This window comes from Notolepis coatsorum (genome assembly GCF_963971535.1).
Source record: "Notolepis coatsorum genome assembly, chromosome: 15".
Classification (NCBI taxonomy): Eukaryota; Metazoa; Chordata; class Actinopteri; order Aulopiformes; family Paralepididae; genus Notolepis; species Notolepis coatsorum.
In genome coordinates, this window is record NC_140179.1 from 19,505,802 (window position 1) to 19,521,811 (window position 16,010).

Below are 16,010 nucleotides of genomic sequence, written 5' to 3' on the forward strand. Positions count from 1 at the left end.
AAACGACTACAATGTAAGTCTGGATGTGAACCCTGAAAGAGAAGGTTTTAACCCCTCCCTCCCTCCTCCTCACTTGAGCGACTGGTTCTTGTCCTTGGCCTTCAGCTCCCCCACCGCCTTGCCCCCCTGGCCCGCGGTGAAGGCGAAGGTCCCCTGGACGTGCTGCGGGTAGCGGAGCTTGTGCACGTGCTTCCTGAACACCTCCGCCAGGTCCGACGCCACCTCCTCGTCCAGCGCGATCTTCATCAGCTGCAGACAGACGGGACGGGTTAGTTTAGTTTCGTTTATTGGGATTACAGTAGCTCTTATTCCTCTATAGTAGCAGCAGCTATTCTTCCTCTATAGTAGCAGCAGCAGCTTATTTATGTTAGATAGATAGATAGATAGATAGATAGATAGATAGATAGATAGATAGATAGATAGATAGATAGATAGATAGATAGATAGATAGATAGATAGCTATCCACCTCCGTGTGTTCTGAAGATTCCCGTCACAACACATTTTCACTCATCACTTCCTCTACTAGCACCCCCCCACTGGGGTATCATTGGAAGCGTACACTCGTTGGCTACAACGCTGACCAATCATCAGCGGCAGGTCATTACAGTGTTTGTACCTGGAAGCTGCAGGAGCGCAGCTGCAGGCCCTCCTGGATGAACTGGTCCGTGGGGAGACTGACATTGATCCTCTTCTCCTTGGTCAGCGAGGCGATGGGGAAGGAGCGCGTCACGACCTGCTCTCCCACTGAGGAGACACGGGGTCAGGGTCAGGGTTAGGGTCAGGGTCAGTGTGTGTGTGTGCTCCCTCACCCAGGGGGTCGGTGGGCGTGTGTGTGTGTATATTAGGGATGTGCATCTCCATCACTGAGGCCGATGCGATGCGCATCTCGATACGGTGCCAACGATACGATACATTAACGATACATTTGAAGCACCGGGCGATGCGATACGATTCACCCCTGTTGAGATACGATACGATTCGATACGATTTGATTCAACATAATGCGATTCGGGGCGATACGATGCGATTCAACACGATGCAAAATAATGATACAATTTTATGGTATGACAAGAGGATTTGGTTGTATTCCTTATATGCAGCATATATTATTATTAATAAATAATCTACTGTAAGACAATTTATATAAAAACTCTTGGGTGCCTAAGACTTTTGCACAGTACTGTGTTTTCTATCCACTTTAGCTAAAAACACACACACAATGTGAGACAATAATAATCACACACAGGGATAATGGCTTATAGCAGACTTAATGATTTTATAATATTTCAGATAATGAAATTAAATGTTTATCATCAACTATCCAGTTAGTATTTATATTGTAACGTTTGGCCACTTTAAATCATTGAACGTAGAGAGAGAGAGAGCGCGCGAGAGAGAGAGAGAGAGAGAGAGAGAGAGAGAGAGAGCGCGAGCGCGAGAGCGAGAGAGAGAGAGCGTGTTTGAGTTTGAGCGTTCTGATGCTCCGTAGCTAACCACACCATGATGGCATTTTGTCAACAGCACAGTTTGAACCTGGAGGAAGCGATATAAAGAAACGAATTGCCAATAAATGTGAAGTTATCTTTGAACCTGTTGTCAAGCGTCGTCAATATACCCCCCCCCCCCCCCCCCCCCATTTCCTCACTAATGGAACTGGTGTTGCAGAGTCACGTTAGTTAGTTAGATACTGTAGTTTAGCGTTAGCTAGGCCTGCCGCGATAAGCAATAAATCGATTAATTGCCGCGATAATTAAAATTAATGCAATGATTTTGACGGGCGCGATTAATTGCTATTTGCGCGTTTGTTTTAATGAGGCGGAACCAGTGCCCATTGTCAGTCACTGTCCGTGTTGGGAGGCGGGCCGCTGGCTTTACTACAGAGCAGAGAGCACAGCACAGGAGCTCCGTGGGGCAACACCACATAGCTTAACTACATTTCTCAATAGTGTTGCTCCTTTTAACCAAGTAGCGTTATTTGTAGTGTAACGTTAGCGTTTTAACGTTAGTAGCTAACGTTAAAACTAACTTAAAGTTTGTTGTTCACCAACAATCTCAACATTTGTTTTATCATTAGCTCATGTCGATCTACTAGTAGCATCAGCAAGCTAACGTTAGCTGGCCCCAGTCCACTAGCAGCATGTCGATCTACCAGCAGCATCAGCAAGCTAACGTTAGCTGGCCCCAGTCCACTAGCAGCATGTCGATCTACCAGCAGCATCAGCAAGCTAACGTTAGCTGGCCCCAGCCCATTAGCAGCATGTCGAAGTAGTAGTAGCATCAGCAAGCTAACGTTAGCTGGCCCCAGTCCACCAGCAGCATCAGCAAGCTAGGATAATAACAACAATACTTCCGGTCCGGTCGGTGGGCTTCAAAATAAAAGTCTAAAACACCGGAAAAGACGGAGCGGTGGGCTTCAAAATAAAAGTTTTGGGAAATAAATTTCTCAAAAAAAAATTCTCTAACCGGTCGCAATAATATCGCTTATCGCGATATTTTCGGGGGCAATTAATCGCCCAGCAAAATTTGTTATCGTGGCAGGCCTAGCGTTAGCTGAACGGCTAACTGGCTAACGTTAGCCAGCGGCTACTAAGTTGATCAATTCCATTCATGTCTCCTCCTCGACTTCCACTGTTTGTTGATAACTGTGACGCGGCTCTCGCCTTCTGTAGTAGCGAAGCAAAGATAGTATCTGCTGTGTGCAGTGCACTGCTGACAGAAGTGGATGAGACAAAATTATATGAATGAATCGGTGTTGACCGATACAAAGACGCTAACAACAGATGCATCGCGAGTTCAACCTGAATTCTAGCCGATGCGCACTTATTCCACCGGTGCACTCGCATTGTGAAAGTGTATGCCGGTGCACCGATGCGAATCGGTGAATCTTATCATCACTAGTGTATATATATGTGTGTCTCCCCCTCCTCACCCAGGGGGTCGGTGGGCGTGTGTGTGTGTCTCTCTGCTCTCACCCAGGGGGTCGGTGGGCGTGCCCTTGAAGATGAGCCTGTAGGTGGTCAGGAACATAGCGCCCTCTGCAGGCAGCAGCGGTGGCCCCCCCATCAGCCCCCCCGCCTCCTCACGGCCGTCAGGCAGCAGGTGGACCCGCATCGCCTCCATCACCAGCTCCTCACCTGGAAGCAGCATGGGCCTCAGGAGCTTAGGCTGCGGGGGGAGGGGAGAGGGGGAGAGAGGGGGGAGGAGAGAGGGGGGGAGGAGAGAGGGGGAGAGGAGGAGAGAGGGGGGTGGAGGGAGGAAGAGGGGAGAGAGAGAGAGACGGGAAGAGGGGGGGGGTGGAGGGAGAGAGAGAGGGGTGGGTGGAGGGAGAGAGGGTGGAGGGAGGGAGAGAGGGTGGAGGGAGAGAGGGGGGTGGAGGGAGGAAGAGGGGAGAGAGAGACGGGAAGAGGGGGGGTGGAGGGAGAGAGAGAGAGAGGGGGGTGGAGGGAGGAAGAGGGGAGAGAGACGGGAGGGAGAGGGAGAGAGAGAGAGGGGGTGGAGGGAGAGGGAGAGAGAGAGGGTGGAGGGAGAGAGGGGGAAGCCAACATTATATATTATATTCCAGACATATTCCAATCAAACTCAATTTATTTTCAACTTTGATACAATGTTTACATTATCTTCTTTCAAACTTACTGCAATTAAGGCAACTTTATTAAGAGAAACAATTATCAAGAGGGAATGTGTGTTTTGCTTTGAAATATTAACAGAGTATACATAATGTCTCACCTGTCCAGCAGATTATTCTTTTATTTCATATTTTACCTTGTTCTGTATTATTATCTGCCTCATCTTTTATTCTTACATTTTTATCCTAATCTCTTTTTATTCATAATTAAATGAGCTTCGCAGAGCATCGAAAATACTAAACAATGGGTGGCCTATAAAAGATAACATGGTGTTCAGTTTTGTCCTGGTTCGCTTGGCTATAATGATCTCCAGGCCAATCAGGAGGGAGGCCAATCACTGAGCCAGCCTTTTTGATGATTCTATTTATACGGTTTTTGTCCGAAACAGTGATGCTGCCCCCCAGCAGAGAACAGCATTGAACAGGACACTAGCCCATGGGGATTAATAAAGATCCATCTTATCGTATGTATTTGTTGTGATAACAGAATATAAACTGTTGCGTTGGTATGTACTGTAACGGCTAGATTGGTGGGATCTTGGCAGGAAAGAGCCAACAACCAAGAGGGATAAACAAGCACAAATATAGTCATATCCAACTGCTCCTATTTACAAAAAATTAAATAAATAGACTGAAGAAAATATGATTTATTATGGTTATGCTAACTATAATTATAAATGCTAACTACAGACTCAATATGAAGACTGGCATGTTTGGAGCTGGAGTTTGTTTTGCTGCCTGAGGCTGAGCTGGAGTTTGTTTTGCTGCCTGAAGCTGAGCTGGTTTGGAGCTGGAGTTAGTATTGCTGCCCGACGCTGAGCAGGGCCCTGTTCCTCGTACCTGGCTAACTGAGTTAGCCGGATAATTTTCAGCATAGCTTGACTTAAGCCAGACATTTCCGTTCCCCGACGTCAGATTTTCTAAGTCGCTATGGTAACAGATGAGAAAGTTTGAACCTGGACGAGGGCAGGGTTTAGTTCAGTTAGCTGGATAACCTGCATGGCCATGCCCTCGCAAAGAAATCCCAGCTCGCTTCCTGAAATAATTATCACAGTGTAGATCCCAGTATACCATTCTGAATTATGTTTTTGTGCTTCATTTTTCTAGAGGGGGGTTTTGAAATGTAAAATAATAGACCTAAAATGCTGATACTAAATTTACTTTGTCCTATATAATGCACGTCATAGTTATACGGCCCTCGCGATCGCGACACAGTTATAATAACGGATTAAACGGATCATTGCAAATGTGAATCCCGCAGGGATATTTTTAATGAATGAAACCTATCAGGCGTTAGGCTCTGATTAGTTTAATATTCTTCGCTGTGTATTTGCTTAACGGAGTGCCCGGATTGTGTTTCATTCAAGCATCTAGTGACAATGCGTGGATTGTGGATATGAATTATGAGGAATCTGAATCTGTGGATTGTTTAATTGTATCACTGTCACTGTGACAGTGTCACACATTATTGTGATATTGTAACTGGGTTTAAAATATATGAGGATGCGCTGTTTGATGGATTTGATGACGTGACGTGACTTGATAAATTGAATGAGCCTTTGACGTTTTTGATGAATGAATTTGAGAAAATGCATTTATCTTTTCAAGCACTGTTATCTGATGATGATGAGGTGTCACTGGTATAAACAAAAGGGTAATCAATTCAATGCATGTATGGATGATGTCCAAAACAGATTAAAACCTGATTAATAGTGTAACTCAGGGGTCTCAAACTCGTGGCCCGCAAGTTTTTTTTTTTTTTTTTTTTGCAGTCATGTCATCACAAACACTGGCATTTAAAGGGTACAAATAAAACAATTCCTGCACCAGAATGCAGGAAATTAAGTCTTTGTAACACAAAATCTCCTGGTGGGGGACCCCCAGACCCCCTGCTTAAAAAGTGGCCTGACTGGGGCTATATTTCGAACTATAATTCCTGGCCTGAATGATTTCCCCAGTCCGGCCCTGGTTAAAAGCCTCCAATGCTTATTAGTGTGTGTGCGTTTGAACGTTTGCATGTTTCAACCATACATTTCCATAAAAATAAAAATAAATACTTGAAACCCTTTTTGTGTGGAATATTTGATGCGGCCCAGCCTCACCCAGACTCTACCTCCAGCGGCCCCCAGGTAAATTGAGTTTGAGACCCCTGGTGTAACTGCAAGCCTCCCTCCAAGCCTCTCTTTGGGAACCATGTATTTATATAGTACATAATACTAAAGCACATACAGTACAGATATCCTCATAATATAATTCGTATCAATTAGATACTCTTTGGGCTTGTTTTTATCCTTATTCTGAAAGAGTTGAATTAATTATTTTCGCTAGCAAGATCTCATTTGATTATGCATTCCATTAAGCCTACTGCCAGCAGGCACATTTAAAGAAATATAATCTGATTGATTGGGGTAATGAGGGACTTAAAATTAGCCTATAGATTATGCATTTAACTCGTTGGCGAGGCTATTGAGCCGTACTGTATTGTACCCATTCTGCAATCTTGTTAATAAAGTTTTAAATCAATCAATCAATCAATGCCGTTAGAAAATCAGGATTTCTGCTATCGACATCTGCTGTCTTTTCAGGTGAGGCGGCCGCCCGGATGGGGAAAGCCCGGATTCAAACATCGGGTTAATTGAATCTGGATAATGGGACTTTTGATCGACTTAGTTGAACCAGGTACGGGGAATAGGGCCCTGGTTGTTTGGAGCTGGAGTTTGTATTGCTGCCTGAAGCTGAGCTGGTTTGGAGCTGGAGTTTGTTTTGCTGCCTGAAGCTGAGCTGGTTGTTTGGAGCTGGAGTTTGTTTTACTGCCTGAAGCTGAGCTGGTTGTTTGGAGCTGGAGTTAGTTTTGCTGCCTGAAGCTGAGCTGGTTGTTTGGAGCTGGAGTTAGTTTTGCTGCCTGAAGCTGAGCTGGTTGTTTGGAGCTGGAGTTAGTTTTGCTGCCTGAAGCTGAGCTGGAGTTTGGAGCTGGAGTTAGTTTTGCTGCCTGAAGCTGAGCTGAAGTTTGGAGCTGGAGTTAGTTTTGCTGCCTGAAGCTGAGCTGGTTGTTTGGAGCTGGAGTTAGTATTGCTGCCTGAAGCTGAGCTGGTTGTTTGGAGCTGGAGTTAGTTTTGCTGCCTGAAGCTGAGCTGGTTGTTTGGAGCTGGAGTTAGTATTGCTGCCTGAAGCTGAGCTGGTTGTTTGGAGCTGGAGTTAGTTTTGCTGCCTGAAGCTGAGCTGGTTGTTTGGAGCTGGAGTTAGTATTGCTGCCTGAAGCTGAGCTGGAGTTTGGAGCTGGAGTTAGTTTTGCTGCCTGAAGCTGAGCTGAAGTTTGGAGCTGGAGTTAGTTTTGCTGCCTGAAGCTGAGCTGGTTGTTTGGAGCTGGAGTTAGTTTTGCTGACTGAAGCTGAGCTGGTTGTTTGGAGCTGGAGTTTGTTTTGCTGCCTGAAGCTGAGCTGGTTGTTTGGAGCTGGAGTTTGTTTTGCTGCCTGAAGCTGAGCTGGTTGTTTGGAGCTGGAGTTTGTTTTGCTGCCTGAAGCTGAGCTGGTTGTTTGGAGCTGGAGTTAGTATTGCTGCCTGAAGCTGAGCTGGAGTTAGTTTTGCTGCTTGAAGCTGAGCTGGTTGTTTGGAGCTGGAGTTTGTTTTGCTGCCTGAAGCTGAGCTGGTTGTTTGGAGCTGGAGTTAGTATTGCTGCCTGAAGCTGAGCTGGAGTTAGTTTTGCTGCCTGACGCTGAGCTGGTTGTTTGGAGCTGGAGTTAGTTTTGCTGCCTGAAGCTGAGCTGGTTTGCGCTGGAGTTTGTTTTGCTGCCTGAAGCTGAGCTGGTTTGCGCTGGAGTTTGTTTTGCTGCCTGAAGCTGAGCTGGTTGTTTGGAGCTGGAGTTTGTTTTGCTGCTTGAGGCTGAGCTGGTTGTTTGGAGCTGGAGTTTGTTTTGCTGCTTGAGGCTGAGCTGGTTGTTTGGAGCTGGAGTTAGGGTTACCTTCTGGATGGCAGGCAGCCTCTTGCTCTCCCTGTGGACCGCGTCCAGCGTCTCGATGTGCATCTGGACGATGTCTGGAAAAGAGGGAGAGCGGTCAGACGGGAAGAAGCTGTTTTATGTCAGAAATAATACCATACTTTTTTCTGGTATCATGGTGTGTATATATAATAATATACCTGTATCATGGTGTGTATTAGGGCTGAGCCCAAACGTTCAAACCTTCGTTCGTTACATTGGCATTCAAATTCTAAATCAACATTTGAATAAAACAAATTTAATTTCTTTTTTTTTTAAATGTTTATATTTTTTTTATGCGTCTATTCATTCTGTTTAAACCAATGTTTATTTTTTTTCACGGTTGCAGATAAAGATTAGGCTACACTAATATTATAGTATTACAACTGAGTTATATTCATTAAAGAACGTTGATTTAATTTAAAAAAAATAAAACTAATTTAATCAGATTAATCACTTTATTCAAATAGAGGATTTAGTTTGAGGATATAAAAAAAAAAAAAAAAAAAATTTTTATTAAAAACGAAGGTTCGAACGTCCGTTCGAAAAACCCTGACGAAGTTTGAAGCCCAAAAACAGGCTTCGGGAAACAGCTCTAGTGTATCTACCTGGTATCATGGTGTGCAGGGCCTTCAGGTGCTCGTTGGTGACCCCTGGTGGTGACTATAGTGTATGTACCTGGTATCATGGTGTGCAGGGCCTTCAGGTGCTCGTTGGTGACCCCTGGTGGTGAGTATAGTGTATCTACCTGGTATCATGGTGTGCAGGGCCTTCAGGTGCTCGTTGGTGACCCCTGGTGGTGAGTATCTACCTGGTATCATGGTGTGTAGAGCATTCAGGTGCTCGTTGGCGACCCCTGGTGGTGAGTATCTACCTGGTATCATGGTGTGTAGAGCCTTCAGGTGCTCGTTGGTGACCCCGCTCTCGTTGCAGACCTTGTCCACGAAGCGGTTGATGAATCGCACCACAGAGTTGGCCACGTCGCTGCTCTCCGCGTCCTCGAAGCCGCTCTCCGTGTCGTAGCTCCCGGCCATGCTGCCCGCCATGCTGCCGCGCGGAGTAAATACATTATGTTACATTAGATTAAAATGTATCGTCCTCATGCAGCACAAGTACAGTACAGAGAAAATAAGTTTGACATCCAACCAGAGTGCAAATATAACAGTAAAGTGCAATAGTAATATACAACATACAGGTGATTAAACTGGGTATACAATATATAAATGAGTACTGCTGAGTAATAGTGCTAATCAGATGTATGTACAGAGCTGTAGTATTACTATGTACAGTGTAGGGATGCCCCGATCACGTTTTTTGTCACAGATACCGATCACCGATCGTCTATGAGCCATATCGGCCGATACACTGCCGATACCGATAGTTTTTGGTTTTCTTATAGCAGCTGGCAGTATTATACTGTAGGTCTAACACAGGCATTCTCAAAGTCCGGCCTAAATTATCTAATCTAATCTTAGAAATTAAGTAAAGTGAATAGTACTGGGTGTTAAGCATAACAATATCTAAGTGAATTGACTTCTGACCATTATAGTCAAAGTATTTTCCTATGAACTGAAACTCATAAGATCACATAAGGCTAGCATCATTGGCGTTCAGTTACAGCTATGAATAACGATAGCTAATTAGCCAACAGCTGCAAAAACGAATGTCAATGATGTTGATGTCAGATGTTGATATCAGGAGCTATCTGTAGCTACTGCTAGCCAGCTAGATAACGTTAGACAACGCCTCATGTATTAAACTAAAGTGAATAGTTTACTGGGCCATTTTGTTTAAACAGTAACGTTAGCCAACGGAAAGATAGCTAGTTAGCCAACGCTAGCCAATAGCTGCAAAATGTGTGTATGTGTGTGTATATGTGTGTGTATGCGTTACCTGTTGGTCACGTAGCTGTTGCTCACGCTCTCCAGGTCGCCCAGCCCCCCGGGGCCCCGCAGCAGGCGGTTCTTGCTGGTGTCGAGCGGCAGCAGCAGGTAGCTCATGCGGTTGGCGTAGTGGATGGCCTGGCTGAACACCGTGCTCTCCTCTTTCTGCACGCGCTCAGTCTGCACCTCCTTGCTGAGCAGGGGCCACAGGCGACTCTGCTCCGACGCCAGGTCCAGGGCGCTCACCTCCTCCTGATGCCCCGCCTCCTCCTGAGGCCCCGCCTCCTCCTGACACACCACGCCGTTAGCCTCGTGATGCCCCTGCACGGTGATTGATTGATTGAAAATTGTATTAACAGATTGCAGAATGGGTACAATACAGTACGGCTCAATACACACAATTGTTAAGGGGATGCAGACCAAAGAAAGACTTTCGTCTTGTTTACATCAGGGTCCCCCATTTTCAATTCATAATGAATTGTAAGTAAGGGTGCAACTAGCACCGTGCAATCCATTCTTTGTGGATCCCGCCCTTGGTCTTCTAGACAGGGTTGTCCTCTGAGTCCCGGACTTTTCACACTTTCAAGTTTCTTTATTAGTTGTCATACAGAAGTACAGAATACTTTTATACAAAATGCTTCTTTCTGTTACGCTCCAGAGACTGTGCTAGACAAGAGATAAGTATGAAATAAAATAGTATAGCATGTAAAATAGAAGTAAAAATAGAAGTCACGTACGTAGACACAGTGTTCAGTATATATATGTACAATGTTCGATGCAGAATAGAAGTAACTGAGTTACCATACAATATACTATGCAATACTAATATACAATACTATATAGTGCAAAGCAGAAATGGGATGAGGTACAATTTAGGTACAATTTACAGTAAGGTGTACTGAGGTATGGGTTGTAGTGCAAATCCTTTATCAATAAATATAAAGTCTGTTTAGGTGTTCTAAAGTGTGGAGAGTGGGTGCTGCAGTGTGTTGTTTGTTTAAAGTGAGTGTGTGCGTGTGGATGTGTGTGTTGTGAGTGCATTTGATGGTTGTTGCATAGTGTTATTGTTCGTTGAGCAACCTGATGGCCTGGGGATAGAAGCTTCTTCTGAGTCTTTCTGTGCTTGCCATGAGACTCCGGTATCGCTTGCCTGACCGCAGCAGTTCAAAGAGGCAGTTGTTTGGGTGGCTGGAGTCCTTGATAATTCTCTTAGCCTTACCCCTGCACCGCTTGTTGTAAATGTTCTGGAGAGTGGGAAGCCCCCCTCCAATTGTGCGTTCGGCTGAACGTGCCACTCTCTGTAGTCTGCTTCGGTCTTGTGCGGTGCTATTCCCAAACCAGGAGGTGATATTGCCAGTCAGGATGCTCTCTATTGTACATGAGTAGAAGTTCTTAAGGATCTTCTGACTGACTTGGAACTTCCTTAGGCACCTGAGGAAGTAGAGGCGTTGTCGTGCCTTCTTCACAACACTGTCAATGTGTGTGGTCCTCGGATATGTGGGCTCCGAGGTACTTAAAACTGTTCACTCTCTCAACCGGTGCCCCGTCGATGCTGAGGGGGCTGTAGTCCCTGACCCCCTCGAACCATTAGCCCAATTTATAAGACAAACAGAAGAAATTGCCCCTATAACAATCAATGATACCCCACACAAAATTGCTCCTTATGCTGACGACTTACTAATTCTTATGAAAACCCCTCCCAATCGGCCACAAATTTACTTGAATTTACTTGAATTCGGTAAACTATCAGGCTTCAAAATTAATTGGCCCAAATCAGCTTGTTTGTCTCTGAATGAGTTGGCCAAAGTGGTCCAACTACCGGCTGACATCCCCATAGTCGAACACTTTAAATACCTAGGCATAGAGAGCTTCCCCACCCTAAATCAGACAACTAGATATAACTTTACAGGCACTTATAATAAAATACACCAAGATCTAAATAGATGGTCGAGCCTTCCTAACTCATTACAGGCCCGAGCATCCATAGTTAAAATGAACGTACTACCCAGGATATTTTTTTGTCAGCTCAATGCTCCCCTTACCTCCTCCAATAGACCACTGGCGCAAGTTACAAACTATGATATCTAAATGTATTTGGAATAACAAACATCCAAGAATCTAAAGAACAACCACTCAACGTAGGAAACAGGATGGGGGTTTAGCAATCACAGATTTTAAGATGTACTTCTGGTCCTCCTGGCTGAGACCCCTGATAAGCTGGTTTGGCCCTGAAATCGCTGTGTTGTGGCGTACCTTGGAGGCAGCAGCAGTCTTATGGCAAAGATTACAAGATGTAGTATACTCCAATACCGCTATATCAAAATGCCAATTATGATATGGCCCGATCATCAAACATGGCTTAATGTACAGAGGTCTTGTGCTGTCAAGTGTCCTTGCAAGGCACCTTGACTCTCCACTTTTTCATAACCAACAACTACTTGTTGGGCATAAACCCGTTAGTATTCCTCAGTGGGAAAGGAAGGGAGTTCACACTCTGGGGGATATATATGATAAATCCGGCCTTCGCACGTTTCAGGACCTAAGAGAATTCTATGATATACCCGGTGCGTCTTTTATCCTCTACTTACAACTAAGATCGGCGCTTAAGGCGCATGGGGTTCCGTGGGCCCAAGCACTACATCCACACCCGTTTGTTAAGCTTATTAGAGACAGGACAACCTCGAGAGGGTTTGTCTCAGATTTGTATACACTCTTAATCAAATCCACAAATAAGTATTGAACACATCAGCATTTTGTCCCGTAAATATATTTCCAATGTGGCCATTCAAGTGAAATTTTCACCAGACTTTGGTATTGACTACCTATTGAAGTTGTGTAATAAAGTGGAATGACATAGGAAAAAAGTATTGAACACACTAACTGAAATTAATTCAATACTTAGTGGAGAAGCCTTTGTTTGTAATGACAGCTTCAAGGACGCTTTCTGTATGATGTAACTAATCACCCGCAGTATTCAGGTGTGATTTTGGCCCATTTCTCTACACAGATTGTCTTTAAATCTTAAAGATTGCGGCGGGGCCTCTTGTGAATCTGGATCTTCAGATGCTTCCACAAATGTTCAATTGGGTTTAAGTCAGGTGATTGACTGGGCCATTCCAACAAGTTGATTTTCTTTCTCTGAAACCAACTGCGAGTTTCCTTTGCCGTTTGCTTTGGATCGTTGTCCTGCTGGAAGGTCCGCCCACGTCTCATCCTCAGCATCCTGGTGAATGGCAGCAAGTTCCTCTCAAGAATTTCTCTGTACATGGCTCCATTCATTGTCCCTTCAATGATATGAAGTCTGCCAGTACCAGGAGAGCAGAAGCAGCCCCACACCATGATACTTCCACCTCTAAACTTCACTGTTGGTATAGTGTTATTCGGGTAATGCACTGCAATGCCATTTCTCCTCCAAACATGGTGTGTTGTGTGACAGCCAGAAAGTAACATTTTGGTCTCATCTGAACAGAGTACATGCTCCCAGTAGTTCACTGGCTTGTCCAAATGCTGTTTGGCAAACTTTAAACAAGCTTCAACATGTATTTTCTTCAGTAGTGGAGTATTGCGGGCTGAGCACGCACAGAGGCCATGGCGGTGTAGTGCATTGCCTATGGTCCTTTCTGTCACAGTTGTACCTGCTGCCTCCAAGTCTTTCTGGAGCTCTTTCCTAGTGGTCCATGGCTCTTTGGCTACTCTTCTAAGTATCCTTCTGACTCCCTGATCAGAAATGTTGCTAGGAGCACCTGTGCGTGGCCGGTTGATGATAGAGTGATGTTGCTTCCACTTATGGATAATGCCCCCAATGGTGCTTACTGGAATATTCTGAAGTTGTGAAATATGTCTTTAGCCAATTCTATTGTCATGATTTGCAACAATCTGTTTGTGAAGGTCTTGAGAGCTCTTTGCTTTTACCCATCATTTTGATTGATTGATTGATTGAAAACTTTATTAACAGATTGCAGAATGGGTACAGTACAGTACAGCTCAATACATACAATTGTTAAGGGGATGCAGACCAGAGAAAGACTTTCGTCTTGTTTACATCAGGGTCCCCCATTTTCAATTCATCGTAACATATATGACATACATGACATACAGATAGACAGTACTGCTACATCTATACATTTATGACATACCAGATTTGCAAATACAGTACTGTTTGTGATACAAAAAGAGTCCAAAAAAAAAAGTATATACATTTGACGTAGAAACTGTACATTGGATTGGGTAGGTGGGGGGGGGGGGGGGACTGTACATTGGAGGTGGTTGGGTGGGTGGGGGGGAGGTTGGCTAGGAGTGGGGTGGGTGGGGTACACTGTACAACTGTACAAACAAAACTGTACATTGGAATATTGACAAGACCATACTTGGTAATTTACTGTACATTGGAGGGGGTTGTGTTCGGACATTTACAGTGGCCAGTTTCGAATTGCAGTCTCCCTTAGGTGTTTTTTGAGTGTTTTTGAAAGTGGGTAGTGATTAGGGATGGGTACCGGTACCTGTGAATCGATACCGGTACCGGTACCTGTGAATCGATACCGGTACCCAACGGTACCTTTTTTCGGTACTTTAGTCTCAAGAAATTTAATTTACCTACCTCAGTCGTAAAAAAATAAATCCAAACTTCAAATAACTACAATTTCGACAGTTTTCGGCTTGTCATTGCTCCGACTGCTTTGTTGCTGAATCAAGTCAAATCCTAGGTAAGCATATATTGTGCGTGTGAACGTTGACATGAAAAAAAAATAAATAAAAAAAATAATAAATTTTTTTTCTATTTTTTTTTCGGTTTCTCACTTGATTCGATACTCGGTAGTACCGACGTGTTTCGGTTCGGTACCTCAAAAGTACCGAATTCGGTACCCATCCCTAGTAGTGATTCACATTCCTTTACAGCTTTGATGTTTCTTGTGTGGCACCGTGGTAACAAAAAAAACTTTTTTATAGCCCATCAATATATTCTAACCCAGTTGACATTAGCACAGATAGGAGGTAGAGTTGCCTCCTAATTAGTTTTGGTTTTCAGCTAGTTCCTTGCCTTTCCTTGCTGTGGTGTACTGCTTTTTCTTAGTGTGTCCAATACTTTGTTCCCGTTTCATTCCACTTTATTACACATAACTTTATTTACATATGGACTTTAATGTTTAGATTTCTTGTCTGGATTTATTGAGTTAATACCAAAGTCTGGTGCTAATTTAGTTTGAATACGCTCATTGGAAATACATTTACTTAACAAAATGTTGATGTGTTGATGTGGGTCACATGTAAACATCACACCAGACCGTGCCGGGTAACATGTAAACATCATACCAGACCGTGCTGGATCACATGTAAACATCATACCAGACCGTGCCGGGTCACATGTAAACATCATACCAGACCGTGCCAGGGGTCACATGTAAACATCATACCAGACCGTGCCAGGGGTCACATGTAAACATCATACCAGACCGTGCCAGGGGTCACATGTAAACATCATACCAGACCGTGCCAGGGGTCACATGTAAACATCATACCAGACCGTGCCGGATCACATGTAAACACCACACCAGACCGTGCCGGATCACATGTAAACATCACACCAGACCGTGCCAGGGGTCACATAGAAACATCATACCAGACCGTGCCAGGGGTCACATGTAAACATCATACCAGACCGTGCCAGGGGTCACATGTAAACATCATACCAGACCGTGCCGGATCACATGTAAACACCACACCAGACCGTGCCGGGTCACATGTAAACACCACACCAGACCGTGCCGGGTCACATGTAAACACCACACCAGACCGTGCCGGGTCACATGTAAACACCACACCAGACCGTGCCGGGTCACATGTAAACATCATACCAGACCGTGCCGGGTCACATGTAAACACCACACCAGACCGTGCCGGGTCACATGTAAACATCACACCAGACCGTGCCGGGTCACATGTAAACACCACACCAGACCGTGCCGGGTCACATGTAAACATCACACCAGACCGTGCCGGGTCATAGAAACATCGTACCAGACCGTGCCGGGTGACATAGAAACATCGTACCAGCGGCCGCCCTGCTCTCTAATTATCAGCAGCCACAGCATTGAGTGTGATCAGCTCCGGCCTACATTGAGGAACTCTTGGTCCAACTCGTCAGCTCCAGGTCCCTCAGATCAAATGACCAACTGTGTCTGAAAGTCCCACGGGCCAAACTGGTGACAAAGGGTTTCCTTTGCAGTGATGGCACCGACACTGTGGAATAAGCTCCCCCTCAACATCAAGTCTGCCAACACCGTACAGACATTCAAGGCCTTGCTTAAAATCCTCCTTTTCACTCTGGATGATCACTGAGTTACTTTGCTGTTGTGTTGTGTGTCTGAGGTCTTCTTATGTTCTCTGTCTGTCCGTCTGCCTGGTTCCCTGTTTCTTTGTCCTGTCCATGTATTCGTATTCTTTTTTCCCCCCGGGCTGCGCCCCGGACCCATGTAAAAATTGGCTGGGGGGCGCATTATAAATGCTACATATCATATCATTGAAAAACC

General features: G+C 44.9%; 1 protein-coding gene across 1 annotated transcript in view; it reads right to left on the reverse strand.

Annotated features, from left to right (window-relative positions):
* The window catches only part of sbf1 (SET binding factor 1), a gene marked incomplete at its 5' end in the record, with an annotated part of 194,434 nt that overhangs the window by 61,546 nt on the left and 116,878 nt on the right, over positions 1-16,010 (reverse strand). The window contains 6 exons of the mRNA XM_084330919.1: positions 74-249; positions 618-745; positions 2,974-3,166; positions 7,586-7,659; positions 8,475-8,647; positions 9,494-9,804. Of these exons, the coding sequence (XP_084187045.1) occupies positions 74-249; positions 618-745; positions 2,974-3,166; positions 7,586-7,659; positions 8,475-8,647; positions 9,494-9,804 (1,055 nt within the window). The remainder of the gene's footprint in view (positions 1-73; positions 250-617; positions 746-2,973; positions 3,167-7,585; positions 7,660-8,474; positions 8,648-9,493; positions 9,805-16,010) is intronic.